The following is a 26,818-nucleotide window of genomic DNA, read 5'->3' on the forward strand; positions in this document are numbered from 1 at the left end:
AATGTAAAAATCAACATTGATGCAGATATTAAATTTAGTAGCACTATAATTCCAACTACTCATCCATCCATCCATCTATTTTTCATCTCCTTATCTGGGTTAGCTAACTACATTTAAAGAGCTTTACTACTTAAATCCCGTTCAACGTAATGGGAAACTGTATAACACAATGTTGATTATGGCTAAAAACCTACAGAGTCCCTGCATAGAATAATTCGTTCAGAAACACTTCCGTTGTGTTGTGGCTGGTTTGCACCGTTTCTGAATTTGCAGCGCGTTGTAATTTTGATGCAGCGCGTTTTTCTCTTGCATCGCGATGGGCTTTCAGGGCCACCGTACTCTACTCTTTAAACAGTCATCTGTCATCCTGCTGCCGCACACCAGTCTCGTGGGACAGGTACGTCTTGTGTTTACAACAGGAATTTACCAGTGATAAACACCGTATCTATAGTCCATTTCTTTTATATACACTGAAATAATCCACACCAGCACCAGGGTACGGGTACTGTGGTTATCTGGCACGTTAACGAGCTAGCTAACTACAGTTGTAGCCTTGAATCCACCTAGATTTGGAGAGGTAGGCGCGACTGTGTGTAGTTACGCAACTAAAAGTAGAACTTTTTACTGTTACTCTATGTTGTTCTCTCTGTAATTTTAGGTTTCCGTGTTAGTTCGCATTTCAGTGTCAACGGGTGAGCCGATAGTACTATCCAAATTAAAGTAACCAGAAGGAAATTCTTCATATTTCTCGTTTCTAGGGGCAGTTAGAAACAATTCTGTAACGTGCTTTCGGTTTCTTTCATTTAATAGCATTTAATATATATATTTTTCTGAATTAAGATGGCTTGTTGCCAAAATGCGGATCATGTCACATTTTAGCTTACTGTCAGCTTAACTAGTTTCCAGCCTTTTAACTACCAGGCTTTGGAGAGGGGAAGAACGCTCATTACAACAGCATAAATAAGTTGGGTTTTGATTAACAAGTTTACATCACATACATACAGCCTATCGAACGTAATTTTTCCCATTATCGTGAACTCAAAACCCAAGAGATATATCTACATTCAGTATATAGCTTTTAACATAGCTCAGAGCATACTTGCGAGATCTGATGTCGTTTGTCCACGTTTCAACAGTGTGGTGACTATTGCTTCTATAATGTAGGCTAAACGTTTAGCTTCAGCTTCATAAGATGATGTTGCAGCATGCAACCAGAATCAGTTTAGCAGGTTCAGTGGTGATGTTGTTTCTTCTTTGATGTGTATGGTCTTGTTCTCGGATGGGTTACTCATGTAGCTCTGTGCTGATTTTATTTTATGTGGTTAATGTAGGAATTTCTTGTGCTTTCTCAGGGTTTGGGAAATGGACCCCCTTTCAGTGGCCAATACACATTTTACCTTTGATCTGTTCAAGAAGATCAGAGAAAGCAATAAAACTGGCAATGTGTTCTTCTCATCGTTGAGCATCTCCTCTGCTCTGGGTATGGTGTTGCTAGGAGCTGGAGGCAACACCGCAGCCCAGATGTCAGAGGTCAGAACTTGAGTGTTGTGTGTAATCTCTGCAGCTGTGCTTAATGTACAGCATGTGAACTGATTCCAGTTTGTTGAAGCACTGAATTGTATTAATGTGTTGTGGGTGTATTGGGTGCTGATATCGGGTCCTGGAAGACTTTTAATAGGTTGATTAATCTTTGTAAGTTACCATATTGGCCTTTTGTCTCATTTTGCTGAAAAGGTATGTTATCATGACTCAGTCAGTACTAACCCTAAACCTAGGTGCTCAGCTGGACACTTATATTTGTCAACTTGGAATTTTTAATCACTTTGTCTTGAGCTAAAGAGACAAAGTTCACATAGTTACAAAATTTGCTGATTCTCAGATATGGTGCTTTTTCAGTGTCACCAGAACATTAACCTGAATCCATAATTTCTTGTAAAAAGCTCTTAAGCGCTTAACGCTTGAGATGGATTTTTCTTTGTCATTTTCCTCAGTGTCCTCCAACTTTTTGATTTGGGTTGTATCGATCTCTAATTTTTTTTGTCTTTATCCCCACGCCTTCCTTTAGTGTCTTCATTTTAACAAAGCTAATGGCAATGTCTACATTGGCTTTGAAAAGTTGCTAAGTTCAGTTAACAAGGCTGGAGCTCCATACACATTTAGCCTGGCCAACCGTCTGTACGGAGAGAAATCCTACCAGTTTCTGGAGGTAAGATTTTGTTTACAGAGAAGTGGAAAATGTCTGGCCTGACCACTTTGAAGCTCTCTTTTGTGAATTGTTTTCTCTCGTGAATCTCTTTCTCTCTCCTATGAATCACTCTCTGATCATTTCCATACAAGTGGCATTGTTTGTAGTGTTTTTAGTTAAGTAATACTTTTAATTAAAATTTTAATAAGATTTTGAGTAATTTCATGGAGTAGTTTTATCTGCATGATTGAAATGCCAGCATTTATCTGAGCACTTTCGACCTGTTCTTACACCGTTCAGTGGCAGCATGTGCTAATCTGTGTATAACCCACTTGCTGATTTTTTTTTTTCTTTTGTTGTAGAAGTTCCTGCATGACACAAAAACGTACTATCATGCTGAGCTTGAAACGGTTAACTTCAAATCAAATGCGGAAGCGGCTCGTATCCAGATTAATAAGTGGGTGGAGCAACAAACACATGGTCGGTATTCCACAGAAATAAATACCTTTATTGTAAATGTATTGTTATTGATACTGAGGATATTTCAGATTTCTCTAATGTAAAGCAAACCTGATGGACTGAGGCCTTACTCCTCAGTGTGTTCTTAAGGTAAAGGAAAGGTAAAGCATGTAACTTAACTATGACATTTACAAGAGACGTGACAAGCAGGGCAAACAAAACTACATGCACGAAGGCAGACTTGACAGTACAAACAATAGTATGACTAGACAATTATGGATTGACTAGACTAGAGTAACAACAGGGTTTCTAATTAACGGACATAAAGGACTGAGCTGTGCTAAACACAAACAGGGTAGACTAAATTAGCTAACATGAACAGATAATCCCAACAAACAAACCATAAAACAGGTAATGTACAATTACAAGATAGGCTAAACTAGGAAACAAGAACAGAGAAGCTAACTTGATAAAGAACATGGACAGAGAAAAACACTAACCATGAGAAACACATGAATACAGACTGAGAATGAATGATGTGCACCGACATTGACCCAGAAAGGAATGTCAGAAAGACGGGAACTAAATAACAATCCAAATGAAGGAATACCAGAAAGACAGGGAGTAAATATCAAACCAAATGAACCCAAAAAAACGGGACAGCTGAAAACAATAAACGGGGAGTGAACAAACTGAAGAAAAACCATGGCAAATAAACAAAGGTGGAGCTAAAGGAAAAATACATGACTGACATGTAGGGGCAGAGCCAGATGTGAGCCAGATGTGACACTTGTGTTACTTTAAATTCATAAATTCATAATTCATGACATAATTACTAGCTTTTCTGCTTATCATGGGGTATATTGTGTTATCTTGTCTTTGTTAAAACTTGATTGAAGTGTAGCTACTCTACAGTGAGGATTCTACAGCCTCTTTCAGTGTTCCATGTGTTTTTACTGCAACAGTTTATTATGTTTTTATTGTCCAATATAGAAAAGATCAAGGACTTGTTGGCTGAAGGAGTTGTTGACAGTTTGACCAGGCTGGTCTTGGTGAATGCCATCTACTTCAAGGGTAGCTGGCAGAAGAGGTTCAAGGACCAGGCTACCAGCGAGCTTCCATTTAGACTCACTAAGGTAACTGGCAACCAAGCACCTCAAAAAGTGCTGTGACCAGATGATATGTATAGTCCAGACTGGTCGGCTGATTGATGTTCTTTAATAATCTAAATTATGTGCAGTGTTACAGTAAATACCAGGCTATGTTTAAACTCTTAATTAATACCTTCAAAGGCTTTGAAACCCTTTGAAAGGTTATGATATGCTGTTATAGTAGTTTGCCAGGTGGCTTGAAAAGATTCCAGTGTTTATAATAATAAACACAAGTGAATACATAAACAAATAAACTGTGACTTGTATATTTATGAATAGAACATTTCATGAATAGATATTCATATTCAATCTTGTTTCATAAAGCATCACACAAAATGCTTTACAGATTTCAAAGATTTTATGGCTATATGAGTTGTAGCAAGGTTCTGCATATGTGAGGAAACAAAATCACCATTCTCTATCAGCAGGTGTCTGTGTATCTGAATGCAAGCTTGTGCTTTACTGTTGACTTTGAGCAGAACACAACTAAGACGGTGCAGATGATGTACCAGGAGGCGACATTTCCACTGGCCTTTATCCCTGATATGAGCTGCCAGATTCTGGAGATGCCGTATGTGGGAGAAGAAGTGAGCATGTTCATCATCCTGCCTAATGAGATAGCGGACGACACGACCGGACTGGAGAAGGTAACAGAATCGCACAAAAACGGGCTCAGTGGATGTGAAGCAGCTTAAATGACATATAATCGACACTGGAGATGATGCGGTATTCACAGTACACTAATAGCTGCACATTCACATTAAACTAGCTTTACATTCATTTGATCTTTTGTCTGTTTACTTCTGTCTCAGCTGGAGCAGACGCTCACTTATGAGAATTTCATGGATTGGACGCAGCCCGATATGATGCACCAGGTGGAGGTGGAGGTGACGGTACCCCGCTTCAAACTGTCAGAGACCTATGACATGAAGGACCTGCTGGTCAGCATGGGCATGGTGGACGCCTTCGACCAGAGCAAGTGTGACTTCTCCCTCATGTCCCCCTGTGGTGACCTGGTGCTGTCCAAGGTGGTGCACAAGTCCTTTGTGGAGGTGAATGAGGAAGGAACAGAAGCTGCAGCAGCTACGGCAGCTGTGATGGTAATGGATTGTCTGCTTCCCCAGGCCAGATTTGTGGCAGACCATCCCTTCCTCTTCTTCATCCAGCACAAGCCAACACGCAGCATTCTCTTCTGTGGCCGATACTGCTCACCATAAACTCCTGCAGCTTTTAGTTACATAAATAAATGAGGGCAGTTAGCAGTTTGTATGAGAACTTGGTCAGCATGCAATAATGGGTATGTTGGTTGTAAACATAATTTATAAAAGATGAAAATATTTGTCTCCTGCATTTCTCTGCATTTCATTTTTTAAATACTTCTCTTTCCATATATATGCACACACACAAGACTAATCACTCACCCATCCAAATTCTTGGAATCGGGTGTTCCAATCACTTTCAAGGCACCTAGGCATGCAGACTGTTTTTACATTTGACACATTTGTGAAAGAATGGGTCATTCTCAGGAGCTCAGTGAATTCCAGCATTGAACTGTTATTTGTGTGCAAAAAATTTCCTCGCTCTTAAATATTCCACATTCAACTGTCAGGTTGTCGCGATGCGGGAGCCCCCTGCTGGCTGCTTCTGTCCACAGCTGCAGTAGTTTATGTTGTCCTGTCGTTGCGTTGTGTTCGTCCCTCAGGTGGGCGAGGCCATTTACATTCCCGGCACCTGAGGGTCATTTGTCTGTCTATATACGTCTTGCCTTTTTACCAGTTGACTCCTGGTTATTGTATCTTTCATTTGGATTGTGTCAAGGGTTTTCGGTTGGTGTACGTCAGGGGTGGCCAACCCGCTGCTCTCGAGCCACATGCGGCTCTGCCTGGTTTCATGCGGCTCTTAGGGCGCACTCACACTAGGGCCAATCGAACCGTGCTGTGCCAGGTCCGATTGGGAAGAGGTCTGAGTCCCCAGCCGGCCCGCGCTCTCACCTGCACCAACGGTCGGTGTCGTGGCCCGGTTACCTCATCAGCTCTGAGGGAGACACACTGCTACATCTTCGTGGTGTGCGGTTTGTTTACAAGCCTAGCAAGCTGCTAACACTTTTAAAATAAATAATATTTGCAAATGCAAATGAAAATATCGCTCCTCCTTTCACAAAACCATATTTAATAAAATCTGCGTTATATTTTCGTACAACTTTGGACTTTTTGATGGTTGTCTTCATTTTTGCCTTCTACTTTTCATTTAAAATGGATTTCCATTTTTTGTTAGTAGCATCTTCTATGTATTAAAAACGTTAAAACATCTGAGTGACGCTCTACCGCTACTAGGGGTGAGAAAGTGTATCGCACCTTATTCAAAATCTCTGCAGCCCAAAGTTATTCTTTTGAGGCTCTCAAAGTGGCATTCGCGGCCCATGGGTTAAGATGTAAAGCACGCCGCCACTGGACTCTAGTGCAGCGGAGGCGCATTCTCTGGAGTGACAAATCTTGCTTCTCCCTCTAGAAATCTGATGGACAAGTTTGTGTTTGGCTGTTGCCAGGAGAATGGATTATAGTGTGGGGTTGTTTTTCAGGAGGTGGGCTTAGCCCCTTAGATTCAGTGAAAGAAACTCTGAATGCTTCAGACATTTTGGACAATTCCAAAGTTGTTCTTTGTGGGAACAGTTTGGAGCTGGCCCCTTCCTCTTCCAACATGACTGTGCATCAGTCCGCAAAGCAAGGTCCATAAAATCATGGTAGTCTAGTATGGATGAACTTGACTGGCCTGCACAGAGTCCTGACCTCAACCCGATAGAACACCGTTGGGATGAATTAGAGCTTCTGGAAGAATAGTAAAAAAAAATCCCCATAAATACACTCCTAAACCTTGTGGACAGCCTTCCCAGAAGATTTGAAGCTGTTCTAGCTGCAAAGGGTGGACCTACATCATATTGAACCCTATGGATTAGGAATGGGATATCACTTAAGATCATATGTGAGTCAAAGAAGGTGAGCAAACACCTTTGGCAATATAGTGTATAAAACACCCCTATGATGTCAACGGCTGCTGATGCACCTGATGCGGTTTAATGTGAGGGCCATACATGTTCCCACAATCCACAATCCAGTCGATGACATTACTTGTTCTGATACAGAGGGTGATGTGAAAGCCTGTGTGGAAGCAGTGATGAGCTCAAGGCCAGTGTTGGAAACCAAAACTGGAGTTCATCAAAGAAGCTACCGTGAATGATCCAAACATAAGTAAGGTGGTGCACTTTATTACAGAAGATTTGAGGTTGGTTATTGTTGGTATATTGTAATAATGTTCAATATGATGTTCACCTTTTAAGGTGTATGCCACAGTATGTATTATATATATATATATATATATATATATATATATATATATACACTGCTCAAAAAAATAAAGGGAACACTTAAACAACACAATATAACTCCAAGTCAACCACACTTCTGTGAAACCAACCTGTTCAGTTAGGAAGCAACACGGATTGTGAATCAATTTCACCTGCTGTTGTGCAAATGGAACAGACAACAGGTAGAAATGAGAGGCAATTACAAGACCCCCCTATAAAGGAGTGGTTCTGCAGGTGGGGACCACAGACCACTTCTCAGTACCTATGCTTTCTGGCTGATGTTTTGGTCACTTTTGAATGTTGGTGGTCCTTTCACACTCATGGTAGCATGAGACGGACTCTACAACCCACACAAGTGGCTCAGGTAGTGCAGCTCATCCAGGATGGCACATCAATACGAGCTGTGGCAAGAAGGTTTGCTGTGTCTGTCAGCGTAGTGTCCAGAGGCTGGAGGCGCTACCAGGAGACAGGCCAGTATACCAGGAGACGTGGAGGAGGCCGTAGGAGGGCAACAACCCAGCAGCAGGACCGCTACCTCCGCCTTTGTGCAAGAAGGAACAGGAGGAGCAGTGCCAGAGCCCTGCACCATGACTTCCAGCAGGCCACAAATGTGCATGTGTCTGCACAAACGGTTAGAAACCAACTCCATGAGGATGGTATGAGGGCCCGACGTCCACAGATGGGGGTTGTGCTCATAGCCCAACACCGTGCAGGATGCTTGGCATTTGCCAGAGAACACCAGGATTGGCAAATTCGCCATTGGCGCCTTGTGCTCTTCACAGATGAAAGCAGGTTCACACTGAGCACATGTGACAGACGTGACAGAGTCTGGAGACGCCGTGGAGAGTGATCTGCTACCTGCAACATCCTTCAGCATGACCGGTTTGGCAGTGGGTCAGTAATGGTGTGGGGTGGCATTTCTTTGGAGGGCCGCACAGCCCTCCATGTGCTCAACAGAGGTACCCTGACTGCCATTAGGTACCGAGATGAGATCCTCAGACCCCTTGTGAGACCATATGCTGGTGCGGTTGGCCCTGGGTTCCTCCTAATGCAGGACAATGCTAGACCTCATGTGGCTGGAGTGTGTCAGCAATTCCTGCAAGATGAAGGCATTGAAGCTATGGACTGGCTCGCCCGTTCCCCAGACCTGAATCCGATTGAGCACATCTGGGATATCATGTCTCGCTCCATCCACCAACATCACGTTGCACCACAGACTGTCCAGGAGTTGGCGGATGCTTTAGTCTAGGTCTGGGAGGAGATCCCTCAGGAGACCATCCGCCACCTCATCAGGAGCATGCCCAGGCGTTGTAGGGAGGTCATACAGGCACGTGGAGGCCACACACAATACTGAGCCTCATTTTGACTTGTTTTAAGGACATTATATCAAAGTTGGATCAGCCTGTAGTGTGTTTTTCCACTTTAATTTTGTGTGTGGCTCCAAATCCAGGCCTCCATTGGTTAATAAATTTGATTTCCATTGATGATTTTTGTGTGATTTTGTTGTCAGCACATTCAACTTTGTACAGAACAAAGTATTCAATGAGAATATTTCATTCATTCAGGTCTGCCGGATTGTGATTGTTCCGTACACAACATGGCACAGCAGAATGAACTGCTCCTTTTAATCACTGACCCACATCCCTACCCACCAGATGTTGGTCATCTTCAGGCTGCCAGATTGGGTGAGGACAGAGCCGGAGTGGCTAATCGGGAGATTTGGGAGGATTCCCGATGGGCTGGCTCATGTCAATCTCTAGTTTGGGCCGATTGGGAGGGAAAAATAATTTTGGGCCGGATTTGGGCATGAAACTCCCGGGCTGAAATAATGGCCCACTCCGGCCCTGAGTGAGGATGTAATGTTGCGATTGTGAACAACATGAAACCTAGTGTAAAAGTATTTGACAAATTCATTTAATGTTGCTAAAATTACAGACATTCGTTTCCATTTGTTAGCTGTTCAACTGTGGTAATTGTATCTGTGTGAACACAACAATTGGACTCTTTTCTCCAACACCCCTACATAGACCTTTCCAGGGAGGCTGAGGAGTGTGTACACCAGGGGTGGCCAACCCGCGGCTCGAGAGATCTTTGCCTGGTTTCATGCGGCTCCCCAGCCGGTCCGCGCGCTCACCTGCACTAATGGGGCGACACACTGCTACATTTTCGTGGTGTGCGGTTTGTTTACAAGCCTATCGAGCCGCTAATACTTTTAAAACCGGCGCAGTGGAAAACACGCATTTGACTGTCTTCACAGCTTACACTCGACCCCCCCCCCCGCTCAACATTCTACACTCGCCCATGTATGATGTGGCTCTTTGCCGTAACACAGTTAAAAAAGTGGCTCTTGGTCTATGACGGGTGCAAAGATGTTTCAGCCAGGACAGCCCCACAGCATCCAGTACCTTAAGGAACATTAGAGCAGACCACATCCAGCCCTGAAGACCTGGAGCCTACTACCCTGGCCACCTCTGGCTGAGTTATGGGCGAGTGATAGACAAGTTTTCCTTCCTTTGTGTAAGGCGTGCTGCTGGAATTGAGATGATCCTCACAGTACCCCTTCAACTGCCTAATGACATCCCCAGTGGAGGTTAACTCTTGTAAATGTGCCATATTTGTCAATTGGGATTTTTTCACCGCAATCGAAATTTGTCCTCCGCTTTTTACCAATCTGTGCAGTTAGAACACACACACACACACACACACACTAGTGATTACTAGGGGGCTGTGGTGCACACGTGCCCAGAGCGGTGGGCAGCCCTAGCCCGGCACCCAGGGAGCAGTTGGGGTTAGATGCTTTGCTCAAGGGCACCTCAGTCATGGCCTCAGGCCTGGGAATCAAACCCACGACCCTCGGGTCACAAGACCAGTTCCTTACCACCAGACCTGACTGCCCTTCTTGAAGCTGTACAGGGATGAAATGCCTCTGAGCTCCTAAGGAAGAAAATTCCAGAGCTTTGGGCCATAGTGGATATCATCACATCAGGCCTCATATCATCATATCATCATATCAGGCCTCCAACAAGGTAAACAAGTCAAAACTGTTTATATAGCACTTTTTACAACAGAGGTCACAAATCAACTTTACTGATGTCTTTGTCCTCCAGGAATACATCCTCAGATGTAAGTGTCTTACTGTTAAAAAAAAAGAAATACTTGATTCATAGTTTATTAGCCAACATGTTTAGCCTTATTTTTCATATCATAGGATTAATGACTATAGTGATGAGCATGTCCTGCTTATTACAATAATACAATTGGAACAGTATAGGCTACATAAGATTAAAGCACAGGAATGTGCAGGATCAACTTTATTTATTACACTGAACAAAAATATGAACGAAACACTTTTGGTTTTGATCCCATTTTTCATCAATTGAATTCAAAGATCTAAGACTTTACCTATGTACACAAAGGCCTTTTTCTCTCAAATTTTGTTCACAATTGGATTTAAATCTGTGTTGGTGAACATTTCTCCTTTGCTGAGATAAACCATCCACCAGTCACAGGTGTGGCACATCAAGATGTTGATTAGACACAATAATTATTACACAGATGTACATTGGACTGGTCATAATACAAGGCCACTCTAAAATGTGCAGTTTTGTCCCAAAGCACAATGCCACAGATGTCGCACAGTTTTGAGGGAGCATGCAGTTGGCATGCTGACTGCAGAAATGTCCACCAGAGCTGTTGCCTGTGAATTGAACATTAGTTTCTCCACCATAAGCCATCCAACCAGCTTCACAACCACAGACCATGTGTAACCACTCCAGCCCAGGTGACTGGTGAATGGTTTATTTTAGCAAAGGAGAAGTGTTCACTAACAGCAGGTGACCAACAGGTGCTTCATGTTATAAGTCTCTCACTGCCACCTGCACCTTCACCAGGTGCATCACACTGGGCTGTGTCCACTCCATGAAATTCTCATATCTTAAGAGTCTGCTACAGCTGAGACAGAAGTAAACAGACAGCTATAACCCAAGTGCAGCTAATTAACATGATTGATTTATGTGAAAGCTGCTTTACATACTGAGCCTGTGTGTGTGTGTGTGTGTGTGTGTGTGTGTGTGTGTGTGTGTGTGTGTGTGTGTGTGTGTGTGTGTGTGTGTGTGTGTGTGTGTGTGTATGTGTGTGTGTGTGTGTGTGTGTGTGTGTGTCTGTGTGTGTGTGATTCTCCATAACCTTTCCATGATGTTGAACATGCTCACTTGCATCTTCAAAATCTGACAGCTCATATCAGGGATTTTGTCCAGTCAGTCTGACGCATTATCTGCACTGGTTCTGCAAGTAATCAAAAGAAAAGCACAAGGCTTTAGGTTAGAAATTGGTTAGAAACTACTCTGCATCAAGTCTGTCTCCACCCCCATCTTTCTGTCAAGTCTTAGGCTAAATCCGATATGGCATACTTAAGCAGTATGCACTAGATTTCAATGCAGTATGTTCTGCTCAACCATTGAAGCAGTACGTTCCTTCAGTAGGCGACTGGGAAGTATGCATACAACCTCGGACATACTACCTCCGCTATTTTACCTATGACATATGACATCACATTATCACATACTACCCTTTATAGCATACTGCTTTGGCATACTGTATAAAAGGGAAGTATGGCATTTGTTTTCTTATTCTATGTGCTTCTGTTTACTTCCCCACCTAGTGTTCTGTAACCCTGCCCCTTGTGATTGTTCTCAGGTGTTTAGCGTCAAGTTGTCTGGTATTTAAGCCCTCTGTTTACCATACTTGTTTGCTGGTCTTTGTTAAATGTACAGCCACTCAGGGTCAGTGTTTCCCATCCCTGTGGTGCTGTCAAAATATGTCAAAACCTGTAAATCGTGCCTCTGTCTCTGAACAACCTGGTAATTCGACCCTGAACTGCCTTAACGATTATAACTTTGGATTTGCCCATATTAAATCTTCTCAGCCTGTGTGTCTGCCTCCTTATCGCTCTTCAAACACAGCATTACACCCCATGTGAAATATCGTTAACCTACGACATAGTGAAAGCTACTTCCTGTTCCCTCCCACTTTTGGATCCTCTCACCACTCCATGTGAAGTATTGTGAAATATACAGTTCCTACCTCAACATTAACTTCCAGTTCTACTCGGCTTCCCCAACCCCAGTCCCTAACCCTAACTCATCCCCCGACACAGCCCTAACCCACTGCCAACATGACAGGAAAAAAAAACAAATGACAGACAACACACATGCAGGGATACTGCCTACACCCGAATGAAACTTCTCATAATAAAAAAAATGAAAGAAGGGAAGACAGGTGAGAAAAATTACAGCACAATCTTAAGAATACCAAACATCAGCAAGCTTAGGGTACTGTTTCAGGATAGCTGAGTGGCAGTTGAAAAAAAAAACTGAAAAACAGAACTGGAAGTTCCAATGCACCGGTTTATTAAGTCCACCATGAGAAGTGCCTTCAAAAACCCAACAGACATTAATAAAGAAAGGGGAAAAAAACAAGTCAACATAAACTAATCAACTCAATAAACATGTATCAACCAGTATTTAACTTAACTCAAAAATGTTATTATTTAGTCAATATTTTAGTATGAATATAAAACATTTAATATTAAAACATTCATGCTGGAACCTTAACCCCTTTTCAGAACCATGAAAGCAGGGAGTCCCCCCGGGCTCAAACATGGGAAATGGAACATTCCACCTGTAACAACCTCAGACTACATAACCCATCAACCCCCTGGGCTCAGGTCCTTTGACCTGTAAGAGGCTGCCAACATGCTGGAACAAACAGGTAAGTTGAACTAATTTCAAAACCCACAATAAACAGATAATCACAGTTGTTTATTTGTTTCCCAGAGTCCTGACAAGGTCCAACTGGTGTTTGCCACTGTAGCCCTGTGGGTACCAATAAACGAGTCTTTAAAACTTTGAGGTTGTCTTGTGGTTCTGTCCATTACTATAGTTTACAGCATGGAACGGGAGCTCCGTTACAGGTACACATTGCAAACACGAAGACTTCAAAAGAGTGGATTTTTGTGAAGCTGCTATATAGGGGGTGAGGGGTGAGGGGTGAGGGCTCGGGGTAATGAGCGCTGATTAATCCCCTGCTCATTGCCTCCCTCTTGTGGCAGACAGCGGGCATTGCGAGCCACCCGTTACACTTTTCCATCTGGTTCAATAGTCTCTTCAAGAGAAAAAGGATGATTCTCGTACCTCACGACAGCATCGAGACAGAGGCACTGTACTCCTGCAACACCAAGAATTTTGTAGCACAGAAAAATAAATCTGAAAAGCTTTCTGAATAGGCAAAGAACAGCTGTGTGAACGCATTAGTCCTTTCCATAGTTTGATACTGCAAAATAATGTAATGTATTTTTATGATGTATTTTTTATTGTCTTCTGTTTAATCTATTTTTATTTTCCTCGTGAAATTGTTGCATGAACATCTATTCTCGAACAGTGTTTGCCTTCTTAAATTAATCTTCACACTGACATTTACAATTGATTCAATGAAATTGCCCTTAACACTCTTGCTTCGGTCTGTATTAAATGTTATTCATAAATAGGAAGAGGTTATTTGTGGCTGTTTTAAGGCTACACTTACAAGAAAGCGGAAGTGAAACACACGGTTAATGAATAACCAATAGGCGCAATGACAATATCGAGTAAAAGAGTCTCACGTTTTATTTACGTTCTGGTACATATACGTATTATACATTCGTGCTTGTGGTATTAATTGAGAAGTCCTGTAAGTGTTGTCAGTAGAATTAAAACAAATTCAGTATATTCTGAAATTCTATAAAACTTTACTTGACACTGTTCCAGTGCAGTTCACCTGATCGGAAGCCTGTCCATAATTGCCATATGTAGAACGTTACTTCAGACTTATGAGATTTAGCTGAATTTACTTTAGGGTTTATGTGAAACTCTGCACAACTGTTTCCTCCTTTTCTTCAAAGTCACTGGTTCTGGTGTGTATTGTAACGGGTTCTTGGCGACTATTGGTGCTTGTTTGGTCCATCAAACGAGTGACGTATTTTGTTATCGTTTCCTCATTCTTGGGGCGCAGCGCAACAGATGCTAAAGTGTAGCGTGTCTCGGTTATAAGGGCTTTCTAACATGTCTCCACAAATAAAGTGGACTTAATAAAGAAATAAAGTGGACTTAGACGTCGTGTCGCTTTGTCGTGTTCGCACAGCTTTCGGGTGGACACAGCCAGCTAACCAGTCTTCAGGAGTCCTACAGTTATTTTTGCGCCCAACATGGCATCGGGGATCGAGTATGATGCGATTCCTGCAATAGCTTTGAACTATGCTTTTCGAAAAAAATTGGCACTGTATTTAAACCCTTCAAATGCCGTGGCATCAAATTGGACTGACATTGCTGAAAAAATGGAATTTTCTTACCTGGAGATAAGGAACTACGAACGACGAGACAGTCCTACTCAAAAACTTTTAGAAGAATGGCAAACTCGACCAGACGCCACTGTTGGAAAGCTGTTGCGTTTCCTTGCAGAGGTTGAAAGGAAAGATATTATTTCAGACCTGCAACACCTTATAGGTGGGTTTCACTTTGTTGTTCATACAAAACACCTATTATCCTTTATCACCACGACTTTTATGTGAACTTGACATTATAATACGTGCGATAAAGTGCATCTAATACGTCCTCTGGAAGATTAATTTGAGAATATTCTTAAGTGATCGATTTTATGTACTGTTGTAGATGAGGATTGCCGGAAGTATTTGGAAAGGCAAATTCAAGTCCCTGTGATTGACAGTGGAGACCAAGATCAAGGCCTCACGATATACGATGGTTTGTGAAAACATGCTATCATGGTTTTGAGCTATTCGTTTTTATGATGTTTATTTTGGAAATTACACATCTGTATGGACATATACAGATAGATGAGGACAAATGGATTAGATGGATTAGAACATTTTAATAACAAAATGAATGTAACATATTTAGTACAACCATAATTCACTAATACTTACTGTATATAACACTGCTGTAAATGCCTTGTAATTACATTCTGTATGAAGTGAAAGTCAGATCTCAGTCTGTGAGAGAGTGTTTAGCACTGTACAATTTGGTTTTGTGTTCAGGTCACATTCCAGAACAGTTTGATGCCTTTATTTGCTACTGCCAAAATGACTTCCAGTTTGTGCACGAGATGATCAAACAGTTGGAGCAAACTGAATACAAGCTCAAGTTGTGTGTGTTTGACCGAGACGTCCTTCCTGGCACATGTGTGTGGACCATCACCAGTGAACTCATTGAGAAGAGGTAAGTGGCAATTTATATGGTTGTTGGTTATTTTCAGTTTTCACTTGCAGTGTATAGACATTACAGTGAGTGCTATCGTGCACTGCATGAACTGGATGAGCTCTGATTACAATCCTGACTGTGGGGGTGTTTAGGTGTAAGAGGATGGTGGTGGTCATATCGGACGATTACCTGGACAGTGATGCCTGTGATTTTCAGACAAAATTTGCCCTCAGCCTTTGCCCAGGTAAATCTCACACCCTTTTCACTTACATGCTTATTTGTATTACACTCTTGAATGTTGAAAACTTCCTGTGACCTCTTAGCATTTCTTGCTGTTAAATGTGTCAAATGGCTTCAGCTCATCAATGGTTTATTTTTCCTATTAAGGTGCTCGTACCAAGCGACTGATTCCTGTGGTATACAAACCTATGAAGAGGCCTTTCCCCAGCATTCTCCGCTTTCTGACTGTCTGTGACTACACCAGACCTTGTACACAGTCCTGGTTCTGGAATCGGTTAGCCAAAGCCCTCTCTGTCCCCTAACCACCACAAACGTCTTACATTTAGCCCTGTGGCAATGAGCGGACCCTCACACTGGCTTCTACAGAAAAGGATGTGGTATAGTTGTGCGTGTTGTTTACATGAAACATTTCCTAAATGTCCGAACAGTATTCTGAACATTATGCTATTGCAAAGAGTCACAAAGCAAAGATCATTTCATATTTTAGAGCACCCTTTTGTAGTAACACTTTAGAAATAACTTTTGTTTGGTAATAAAATAATAAAATCATTCAGATATTCGCTATGTTGTTAGATAGGTTGTCCATATTCCTCTATCTCATCTGGTTAGTTGTACAGCACCCATGTACATTTTTCTGATTATTTGCATATTTAACAAGTACAGGTACCAAATATGTTTTGCCAAATTTACTTTCTATCTCATCTCAAAACATTATTTGAACCAACCATGAACATCACAGTTAAGAATGTAAAATAAAAAATTTATATAAAAACGGAATTGTCATACATTTTCTGTGAAAACTGGTGATACTTTTAACTAAAAAAACTATTAAAAACAATATAGTCCTGGTCTTGGCCATATGCAGTGCCCATATTCTCATACTTTCAATTGCAGAACTCAGTTGTCATTCACTTATTACTGCTATTCACATCACATGACTATAATACAAGGAAGAGCTGGGGGAAGTGGGGGAGGATTTAAACATTGCTCAGAATTATGTGAAACCAGGATGACAGATAGATCACTTCATCCGAGAGGGACATTGACACATGGTAAATCACAGTATGAAAAACTGATTCACAAAAGCGTGAGGGAACTTTGCGCTCTAATATTCATGAATCTTTTGAATGACTCCTTTAAATAAATATGAAATACTGTATGACATCTCACTACAGATGAAGTCATGAAGATGACTACATTAGGACCTCTGTGTCATCTGATGGCAGAAGTCAAGTTCCTGCTTGAGATGGTAGAGCATTATGTAACACAAGAGGGCAGCAAACAAGACCATATTCATCTTCTCATTCATAGCACATTTAGCCTCTTCCTGAACCTCTCCAAAGAATGCTTTTACTATTAAATGTATATGTGAATTAAATGAATACGTATGCATATACATAAATGAATATGTATGTATGATTGATATATATATATATATATATATATATATATATATATATATATATATATATATATATATATATATATATATATATAGTGTGTGTGTGTGTGTGTGTGTGTGTGTGTGTGTGTGTGTGTGTGTGTGTGTGTGTGTGTGTGACATTAGGATCTTCGCGTTAAAGCGTTAAACCAGAAGGCGATTTACACATACTTCTAAATACATGAGAAGTCTGCGTTGTTGGAGCGCCCCTTGTTCTCACTGGGAGCAATTGTCCGCCATGACAGGTGTTGCAGTCCCAAAGGTTTTGCTGTAAATTGCCGTGTCAGATTTGCCGTGTCAAGTATGGAGTGGCTTATGGGACCGGAACTATTAAAATATTTTAGCAATAACAATAAACACAGCAACAACAACAATAATATATTTTTTACATTTATACAGCTCCTTCCTCGTATGTTGTGTCGCTTTGAAAGAAAAATACAGGGGGCAGAAGAGGGGAAAAACAATTAACGGAGTGCGCTTACATCGCGTACAATATTAGAGAACGCGTGTGTAATACACACCCAACATGGCCCCGGTCTGCGGCCGCCACTGTGTTCTGCAGGAATGTGGAGGGCGGGGCTCGCGGCGCTAGTGGCAAACTTTGGGAATGATAGTAGGAGCACTGTTAGGGCAAGTACTGCTGCCACACGGCCTCCATTTCTACCTACTTGTTTTCAGAGAATAATCCGAAATCTTGGACTTGGACGGTGTTTAATCAGAAGTACGGCTTTAGCACACCAGTAGACCATGTCGGAGGACCTGAGTTCCCAACCCTGGTCCATCAACAAGGATGACTATGAGCTACAGGAGGTAATTGGTAGGTACATGCAGTATTCCACATATGTGTGCGTTTCGCCGCACCTCACCACAGGCCGGCCAGCTCTCGGACTCTTACACACACACACACACACACACACACACGACTCCCGCCTGTGTGAAAACGGAGCCCTTCACCCGGTGGCCAGCGGTCTGTGTAGTTAGCCATGTAGCTAACTAGCCAGGCTAGCTAACGAATGAGCTACTTGTCGGTGATTTGAGTCGTTTTCTGGCGTTTCTGGCAGCCGTGTGTGGTCACGGGTGACGGACATTTGAGCACCGACACGCCGTTGAACGGGACGAGGTGTCGGTGGTTCGCTACGGTTCATTAGCTGCTAGCTAGCGCTGGACTACAAGCTAACAAGCTAACCGACCGCGCGGGTTCAGTTCCGACGACCAGGGGCTGGGCTGGGCTTCGACTCTCACAGAGTTGTACGTTGATCTAGCGAACAGCACCAGACGCGGGGGTTGTTGGTTTGGCCGTTTTAATCAGTATTTTGACTCATGTTTTAATTGTCAAGATTGTCGCCCGCTCCATTTTTACCGCCTCCGTCTCTGTCTATGTTACGGTGGCGCACATGAAAACCAAAGCAAGGCCAGGCTTCACGTTTGAACGCTTGAGCCTGCTGCATATGCCCGACGGAGTACCCAGACAGTCCAATATATCTGGCTACATTATGCAAATGTCACGTTGCACAGATTACTCAGAAAATTAAATGGCAGGAATAAAAAAATGCATTCATTTTGCACACAACAATCTCATTATTCTGCTAATGTACACGTGCAGCAAGGGTGTCGCTTATTCGGCACATAAAACCAGATCAGCGAGCTGGGGTGGATGTTGGGGTATATGTTCACATGTCGCCATAGTTTACTGTTGGGAATCCCAACGTGTCAGACTGTCCGTGAAGAATTGTTTGTAAAGTGGTTCAAACACAATACGCAGCATGTCTGCTGAAGGGGAGCCGCCCACTGTTGCAGTTGATAAAGCGCAGTGAATACCATATGGATTGTCCGATTACCAGGATACTCTCACATCTCTAGTAGTTACTTACTGGATACTCTCATATCTCTAGTAGTTACTTACTGGATACTCTCACATCTCTAGTAGTTACTTACTGGATACTCTCACATCTCTAGTAGTTACTTACTGGATACTCTCACATCTCTAGTAGTTACTTACTGGATACTCTCACATCTCTAGTAGTTACTTACTGGATACTCTCACATCTCTAGTAGTTACTTACTGGATACTCTCACATCTCTAGTAGTTACTTACTGGATATTCTCACATCTCTAGTAGTTACTTACTGGATACTCTCACATCTAGTAGTTACAGGATACTGTCAATTCTCTAGTAGTTGTTACTCACAGGATACTCACTTCTCTAGTAGTTTTGTAGATACTTCTCTAGTAATCTAGTAGTTACTCACAGGATACTCACTTCTCTAGTAATTTTGTAGATACTTCTCTAGTAATCTAGTAGTTACTCACAGGATATTCACTCCTCTAGTAGTTTTGTAGATACTACTAGATTACTAGAGAAGTTACTCACAGGATACTCACTCCTCTAGTAATCTAGTAACATGATTGTCATTTCTCTAGTAGTCTGTTGCAGAAACTGGGCAGCAAATGTAGCCAATTTATTTGGGTGTATGCATCTCCTTCAATTTGACATTTTTACGATCTAGCTGATGATTGAACTCAGGGCACAACTTTGCTTTTGTGTGCTGTGAGTCATGTTGATTACGTGAGTTCTTCTGTTCACTGCTAAAATGCATAATTTATTTGTGCAAACTTCTACAGACCTCTTTTAATACAGACAGACACTACGTGTGCTGGCGTCACGAGCATTTGTTTGCCGTAGCGATGCATGGACAAAGTCTATTCAGATCTCTCCTGAAAACGAGTTATTGCCATTGTGTTAAGGAAAGCTGTGTAGTCTTCAGTCTTGTCGTTTGCCGAAGATGGATAGATTAGAATATTTATACTGTTTACGCACCATTTCTGACTCTCTTATGAATTTGGATTTGTGAACCATCAACACAGGTCACAGACTGAATCTCCCATCCCGGGCAGTAATTGACATAGCACACTGATGTCTTGGGACTCCAGCTAGCCTGCTAATATATTTCATGATGCCAAACTTCACAGCTCCCAGCCTGTCAAAGTTACTGATGTGCCGATAAAATTCTGGTCGTGGTTTGACAGTCGAGAAAACGGCTGTAAGCAGGTTTAGCTAATTGTGAAGGGCAGGGTTTGCTCTAATAAAACACCATAAATATGGTTTATGGCAAAGCCATAAATGGGTTCAGATGTTATTAGTCAGTGTTGGATGCATATTGGTTTATTACTTCTTAAGGCAGATTTTTTTCTCTGCAGTATGATTTTATTAGGGTTGCAGTATATTGCATTCAGTATATGTGCAATGTAACAGCATATTCCTGTTGGATTCTTAATGTACTTAAGGGTTTTGTAAAGGTCTTGACATTTTTATGATTATTCCTGACATGGGCCCAATATACTGTATGTAATGTAAATGGTCAGATATCTGGGGACATGGATAATCAAAGTGTTATCCAGTGTGTCTTGTCAGTTGCAGTGTTTGTGTTCTGTTGAGTTATGCTACCTATTGATGTGCGCTATTTAATGGTTAAATCCTTCTCATGTTCATTAAATAGTGATGTAAAATAATATGCTTATTTACTGGGAGCATTATTATGTAATTATTTATATTATGGGATATATAGTGTAAGTGGAAACCAGTAAGGTACTGTTTTTAATACAGTAGCACAAATCTTCTGTTGAATCTCATTATGGAAACACATCGGAGAACCAGAAATGCATTGTAAACACATTCAATGTCGAGATAACCAATTATCGTATATACAAATCTGGCTACATTTAACTGCTTTGGCTTTATTGGAGCTCGGTACCTACATTTTTTGATTAGGTGTTCTTGCAAGGAAAAGAAAAAAGCTAAGATTGAGTGTTTTTATTTATTTACACTTTGGCTGCGTCAAAATTGACTATTCAAGGACAAATACAACTAGCACGCTTTTTAATATAGTAAATAGAACCTCTGGTGGTGATTGTGTCTTCATAGGTATTCTGTTACGACTACTCTAGGCTATAGCCCTAACAGAGAACGAGTATTTTATGAAAGAGAGACTGTGATAGATATGAAAAATGATTGATATTTATTCAAATTATGGCCAAGAGATGTAACTCCAGGACACAACCTAATGCTCAAAATAACAAACAAACGTCTCTAACCAAAATAATATCAACTACCTAACCTGATGCATGTTTAAAGAAATGAAAGTAAATGACAATAACCTACCCTAACTACCCATGACAAAACAGAGAGAACGGTTTAACCAAAAGAGCGTTGTGTCCTTTCTTCCCGTCTGGGCCGAATTAACAAGCAGGATTATATACACAAATATTTACACTTACACACTATTTATATACATATACACATTAATTATATACAATAATAAAAAATGCATGCAGTTATATTTAGCAATAATATGCTAAAATTAGATTTTTTTTATTCATGCATAATTTAGCATGTATACCTGCATTCACTGTTTGGCTGAAGTGCAGAATTATAGCAAATAAACATTTGGACATCATGGATTCTAATCTCTGAGCTGTGGGAGATGAGTGTTGATGGTGATTTTGTGGCAGGCATCTTTCTTGGCCCTTTATTTTTGTGTCCTGTGGAACTTTGATGATTGGCTGCACTGTAAACTAGGGGCTTTGATAATTGGCTGAACTGTAAACAAGGGGTTTGGTGATTGGCTGCACTGTAAAGTAGGGGTTTTGGTGATTGGCTGCACTGTAAAGTAGGGATTGTGATGGAGTAGTAGTCAAGTGCGGTCAATATTGCGCATAAATGTTTTGCTTCTTTCAGTTCAAAGGCAGTGATTATTGAGTAGTCTTCAGATCTTTAGCCTGAGCAACAAAAAATGCAATAGGCCTATGTAGGCTATGTTGCAGTACAATGTTTCTCTCCATTAAATATTAATCTAATGTTTTTGAATGGTAAATTTACTAATGATTTCCAATATGGGGTTAAAGCTTAAACTAAAATATTGGACGTCACAGACTATAATACAAAAATGAGGGTAAGGAGTACACTTCCTGATTAGTCCTGGTGTTGTATTGGTCAATATGTGCTTACCATGGACAATCTTGTATTACACAGATGTTCTATGAATGTGTGGGTTTAAGCATACCACAGCAGTCGAAAAAGCAACTCCAAAGTGAGGTTGCTGGTATTGGCTAAGTGATACTGCTTTACGTTCCCTGCACACACAGACACACATGATTGTAGCTCAATGTGTAAATGTATTAGTGACATTAGCATTGACTCAAAGTTAAGCTGCCCTCTTGCTCCTTGCTGTGGGGTGGGGCCTGGTTTTGTGGGGGTGGATGGCTAGTTCTCTGTTCTGATTAAAATGCTGATGTGACATGTGAAGTGAGGAATGAAGGAAACACATGGGACATATGTCGAGATGCAGCAGCTTCATGGAACCAGGATGTTTAGTCTCAAACCCATTACTCAAGAAGCTTACCGAGGCCCAGAGCTGTGAGGTAGTGTCCCACTCGGACTTCTCTGAAGTTGACACTGCCTGCTGCAGTTATACATAACTCTGGCTATGAAACTATTTAAGTTACATTTTAAATTTAACAAAAAAATGTTAAATATATCCTCAACCACATAACAGATGCTAGTTTCAGGGGTTCTAAAACTCTAAAAGAAAAGCCAATGAGATGTTCCTTGCTGTTCTTATTAGCTGAGTGCAGAGATCATACTCATAGTTTGGTTCTGGCAGAGTTAATTAATTCATCATAGTGTGTTAGTTTTAACAAAGTGGATCATAAGTAGGGATGTCCCGATCCAGCTTTTTGAACTTCCGATCCGATACCGATATTTATTTGCACTTCCGATCCGATACCGATATCGGCCGATACCGGCCTATCCGAGCATGTATTAAAGTTTAAAGTTATTTAGCCAACTTACTTTGTTGTCAAACTCATGTTGAAAAGCGTTTTACTCTTGATAACAAGTAGCCAGCTGAATTAGGTGTGTTTGAATAATACACAATGGTTGGTAAGGAGAAACTGACCTGTTTATTTAGCAATTAATAAACTCAAAATAGACAAAATATTAAATAACAAACAGAAATAGCATCAGTAAACCAAGGATTAAAAAGCCACAAGTGCAAATAATATTGTAAATTATATTTAAAAAAAACACACAACCTGAGTGGAAAATAGCCTATTATTAACATTAACATTAACATCCATCAGTGCTCTTGAACAAGTGTAAACCAAAGCTTAAAAAAAAATCCATGCACATATCGTAAACTAATTAAAAGCAAAATGCCTTCTACTCCACACTTTGCTGCTCCATCCCCATCTATACACTCCCTTCAATTCAAACGTTTCTGCCAGTGTTAGTTGTGTAGGACCTTTCTTTTTGTCTTTGGTTTTCATTAGAAACTCGTCATGTTGTTTATGGTGGTATTTCGCTAAATGCTTGATTAGATTGGTGGTATTAAAAGTTCTTACAGCTTTACCACAACGCTTGACTTTACTGTGGCATATGTTGCACTCTACCTCTTCGTCTTTGTCATCCTTTAAGGTAAAATAATCCCACACAACTGACCGATAACTTCAAATTTACACGGCGGTCCGAGATGCCGCGGAGCTAAATTGGGGCAGAAACTACGCTCGTGTGCTGAAGGTGTGCTGGAAAATGCGGACCGGATTTTACTCTCACTAGCAAAAACTGGAATGGATTATCTAAATGGGTGCGCTGGAAAACCGGGATCGGACTTTAAAAAACTGGATCGGGAGTCTGGATCGGCATTTTCTCGTGTCTGCCGATCCGATACCGATACGCATTTTTTGCTAATATCGGCGGCCGATCCGATCCAAATATCGGATCGGGACAACCCTAATCATAAGTGACTAACTACGTGGGAAAGCGTAAAATGCGTAACTTGTATCTGTTAGGGTTAGTGTATTTTATTTATATATATTTATTTATTTACAAAAAAAATCAGTTATGATTTAATAAGTTCTGTGAGCTCTAATTTTGAGGGCTCAGGGAACCAGTGAGTTGGGCTGTAAGTAAACAGCAGCCTCTAATCGGGTAACCTAGCAACCTAATACTGAATTATTTGAATGAAAAAGTGGCAATCAAACCCTGTGACCCTGTGGTATTTATTGTGCCATGCAGATGTACTTGAAGTAGATTATCCTGGGTTAGGGTTATCCTGGGTTAGGTTTATCCTGGGGTTGGATTACAGGTGCAGGAACACACACTGCTCTGGTGCCCATGCGAGTCCTCCAGAGAGGGGAGGTGCAGGAACACACACTGCTCTGCCTGACCCTGTTTGGTGGTGATCTGTGGTATTTATGCAAACACCTCATTCAGGCTGAAAGTAAAGCTACATCACTTTCTGCTGTTTCATATCACGGCAATACCTGACCAGTTGTAAATAGTTGTGAAACTCTTAATCACTACTATAGATAGGTGTGTCCTGATCTGCGATTAAAATGTAGCTCTTTATTCAGTAATAATGCATTTAAATAATGGTATACAGGTATGTAAGTATTTACAGGTATTTTTCTTCACAGTACTTCATGGATGAAATTTAGTGAATGCAATAAATTGGGATGTTATTCAAGAGTTTACGTTTAGCTTCTCAAATTGGATTTAACCCAGTTAAAAGCCATTGATTTGGTTAGGGTTAACACTGGTTAACTGCTTTTGAGTACCATAGCACTAGAAGTTCACACACACTTGGAGAAAGCCCTGCAGTCAATACAATTGAGTCACTAATTGAGGTCTGTTGGCAAACCCATGGGTTGGTTAGGGTGAGTCCTTAAACCCAAACCCATGGGTTACTCAGGAGCTTGGCAAGGGGCAGCAGTGGCCACTCCAGCCAGTCGAGAAAAGGTCAAAAAGACCCAAGCAAAAGTTTCTCTTCACTTTCCAGTTCACATTTTAAATTATGCTTTTGTATAACACTTATGTATAGTTTGTCTTTTGTCCAAGTATTCCAGAGACAGAATACAACCAACATTTCTTGCTTATGTGCTGGAGAATATGTAAAACTAATAAAGGCCCTGTGAAGATTACTTCACTGCAGTTGCCTTGACTTATTGCTGTTGGGTATTATCACGGATTATCTCCGTGACTGAAAAGCTTTGTCGACCTTTTTCTTCTATAAAGATTAAAACATTGTCAAGAGGACAAAGATGAATTTGTTCAGGTTTATCAGAGATTGCAGAGAAAATTGGACTTTATATTTGTACAATTATTTTTAGTTGCCAAAGTAAACATTATTTAGTCCTATTTATTTATTTTATTCTAAACCCATCTGCAAAATCTGCCTTGGAGGGTGTGGGAGGGTGTGGGCTCTCTTCTTCTCCTGGCCTCACCAGCCATTTTGGGTTGGTTTAGGGTTAGGAGCGTTAATTCTAGGGTTAGGGGTGCAGTGATATGAAAACCCTTGGACCAGCTTTTACATTTAGTTTTCTTGTGTGTGTGTGTGTGTGTGTGTGTGTGTGTGTGTGTGTGTGTGTGTGTGTGTGTGTGTGTGTGTGTGTGTGTGTGTGTGTGTGTGTGTGTGTGTGTGTGTGCCAAGTAACTTATTACATTTAACTGTAGATATTAACAAAACTTGATCAGATATTATACAAGATTTATATAAAATATATGACTTTTATTGAAGATAAGTTCATTTAGATAATGAAATGTAGAATGTATGCATTGGCAGGGGGGTCATTGAGTTTGTAGCCAAGATATTTAGATTGGGAAAAGGGGGGCCATTGAGTTTCTATGGTTAGGGTTGTTGGATTAGGCAAAGGTTAGGGTATAGGACCCATATCCTATGTGTAGGCCTATCTGTTTAATAGTTGTCTTTGACATCCCCATACAACTTTTGTATGTCTTTTTATGTCCCAAAGTCTTAATTCATTTTTACATTTAATATTTTTCTTGCCTCTCAACACTTAACTTAACTAAATCTTTTTTAATTGGCTGCTATGTATTGTGATCAGAGCTTAATCCTGTGTGAGAACTGCAAAGTAATTGAGTGGGGTTAAACTCTTGAAGGCTGAATAGGTGGAGTTATGTAAATTAGTTTGTTCTTGAATTAGAAAATGGGGATTTCAACATGGACTGTCACTGGGGAAGTGCCTGGTGTATTCTAAAATGTTAACAGAATGTACACATTTTTTCAGTAAAAATATAATATTTTTTTTCTTGATGGGGAACCTCTAAAATAGATTTGTGTAATATCATGCTGGGTACAATACTGTGAGACTTGGAGAAGCTGGGTAGTCTTCTGTTGCCTTTGGATGTTGACTGGTCCACTTTAACATGAACCTTTGTTGTGTTCCAGGGAGCGGAGCCACGGCGGTTGTCCAGGCTGCCTTCTGCGTCCCCAGGAAGGAAAAAGTTGCCATTAAACGCATTAACCTGGAGAAATGCCAGACCAGCATGGATGAGCTCCTGGTACTGAAACATTACTCATACACTCATGCACGCTCATATTCACATACTCAGCACATTTTTAAGAACCATGTAGAATGGTAGAAAAGCCCTCCTGATGCTTATCCAAAGCTGTGACTATAAAAACAAAAAACCTTAAAGAAAGCCTCAAAACCTTTATTTGTTTTTTGATGTATTATATGAGAAACCTGTCCAGCAGGGTTTTAGGCATGCAACAGACACGCATCAGTCTCTCATAGAGAACACCACACGAGTACGATGCTGAGGACCAGACGTCTTCCCAAAGGCACAAAGACCTGCATTGTAGCTCTGTCACTTGTCGTCTGACAACTACTTATTAACCCCCCCCCCCCCCCCCCCAAAAAAAAAGAAAAAAT

General features: G+C 41.1%; 3 protein-coding genes across 6 annotated transcripts in view; all 3 read left to right on the forward strand.

The window, feature by feature from the left end:
• The first annotated feature begins 254 nt into the window (after positions 1–254).
• LOC143519385 (leukocyte elastase inhibitor-like) lies at positions 255–5,145 on the forward strand. 3 transcript variants are annotated; one of them, XM_077012761.1, is made up of 7 exons: positions 255–397; positions 1,353–1,530; positions 2,066–2,206; positions 2,548–2,665; positions 3,638–3,780; positions 4,275–4,442; positions 4,608–5,145. In XM_077012761.1, the coding sequence occupies exons 2-7, from the start codon at positions 1,363–1,365 to the stop codon at positions 5,010–5,012; spliced, it is 1,143 nt and encodes a 380-aa protein (XP_076868876.1). In that variant the 5' UTR covers positions 255–397; positions 1,353–1,362; the 3' UTR covers positions 5,013–5,145. The 3 variants fall into 3 exon arrangements, with proteins under 3 accessions (XP_076868876.1, XP_076868877.1, XP_076868878.1); XM_077012762.1 differs by lacking the exon at positions 255–397 and adding an exon at positions 429–577; XM_077012763.1 differs by lacking the exon at positions 255–397 and adding an exon at positions 598–692.
• Positions 5,146–14,004: 8,859 nt separating this feature from the next.
• On the forward strand, positions 14,005–16,401 carry myd88 (MYD88 innate immune signal transduction adaptor). Its single transcript, XM_077012764.1, has 5 exons — positions 14,005–14,694; positions 14,860–14,949; positions 15,243–15,423; positions 15,558–15,649; positions 15,793–16,401. Exons 1-5 carry the CDS (start codon positions 14,397–14,399, stop codon positions 15,945–15,947), a joined length of 816 nt encoding a protein of 271 aa, XP_076868879.1. The 5' UTR covers positions 14,005–14,396; the 3' UTR covers positions 15,948–16,401.
• Positions 16,402–17,617: 1,216 nt separating this feature from the next.
• Positions 17,618–26,818, forward strand: part of oxsr1b (oxidative stress responsive kinase 1b) — a 35,175-nt gene continuing 25,974 nt past the window's right edge. The window contains exons 1-2 of one of the 2 annotated variants that reach the window (XM_077012765.1): positions 17,618–17,903; positions 26,332–26,444. In XM_077012765.1, coding sequence (XP_076868880.1) covers positions 17,834–17,903; positions 26,332–26,444 — 183 coding nt within the window. In that variant the 5' untranslated portion in view covers positions 17,618–17,833. The remainder of the gene's footprint in view (positions 17,904–26,331; positions 26,445–26,818) is intronic. The other variant, XM_077012766.1, reaches the window with a different exon arrangement.

Source organism: Brachyhypopomus gauderio, chromosome 7 (genome assembly GCF_052324685.1).
Source record: "Brachyhypopomus gauderio isolate BG-103 chromosome 7, BGAUD_0.2, whole genome shotgun sequence".
Taxonomy (NCBI): domain Eukaryota; kingdom Metazoa; phylum Chordata; class Actinopteri; order Gymnotiformes; family Hypopomidae; genus Brachyhypopomus; species Brachyhypopomus gauderio.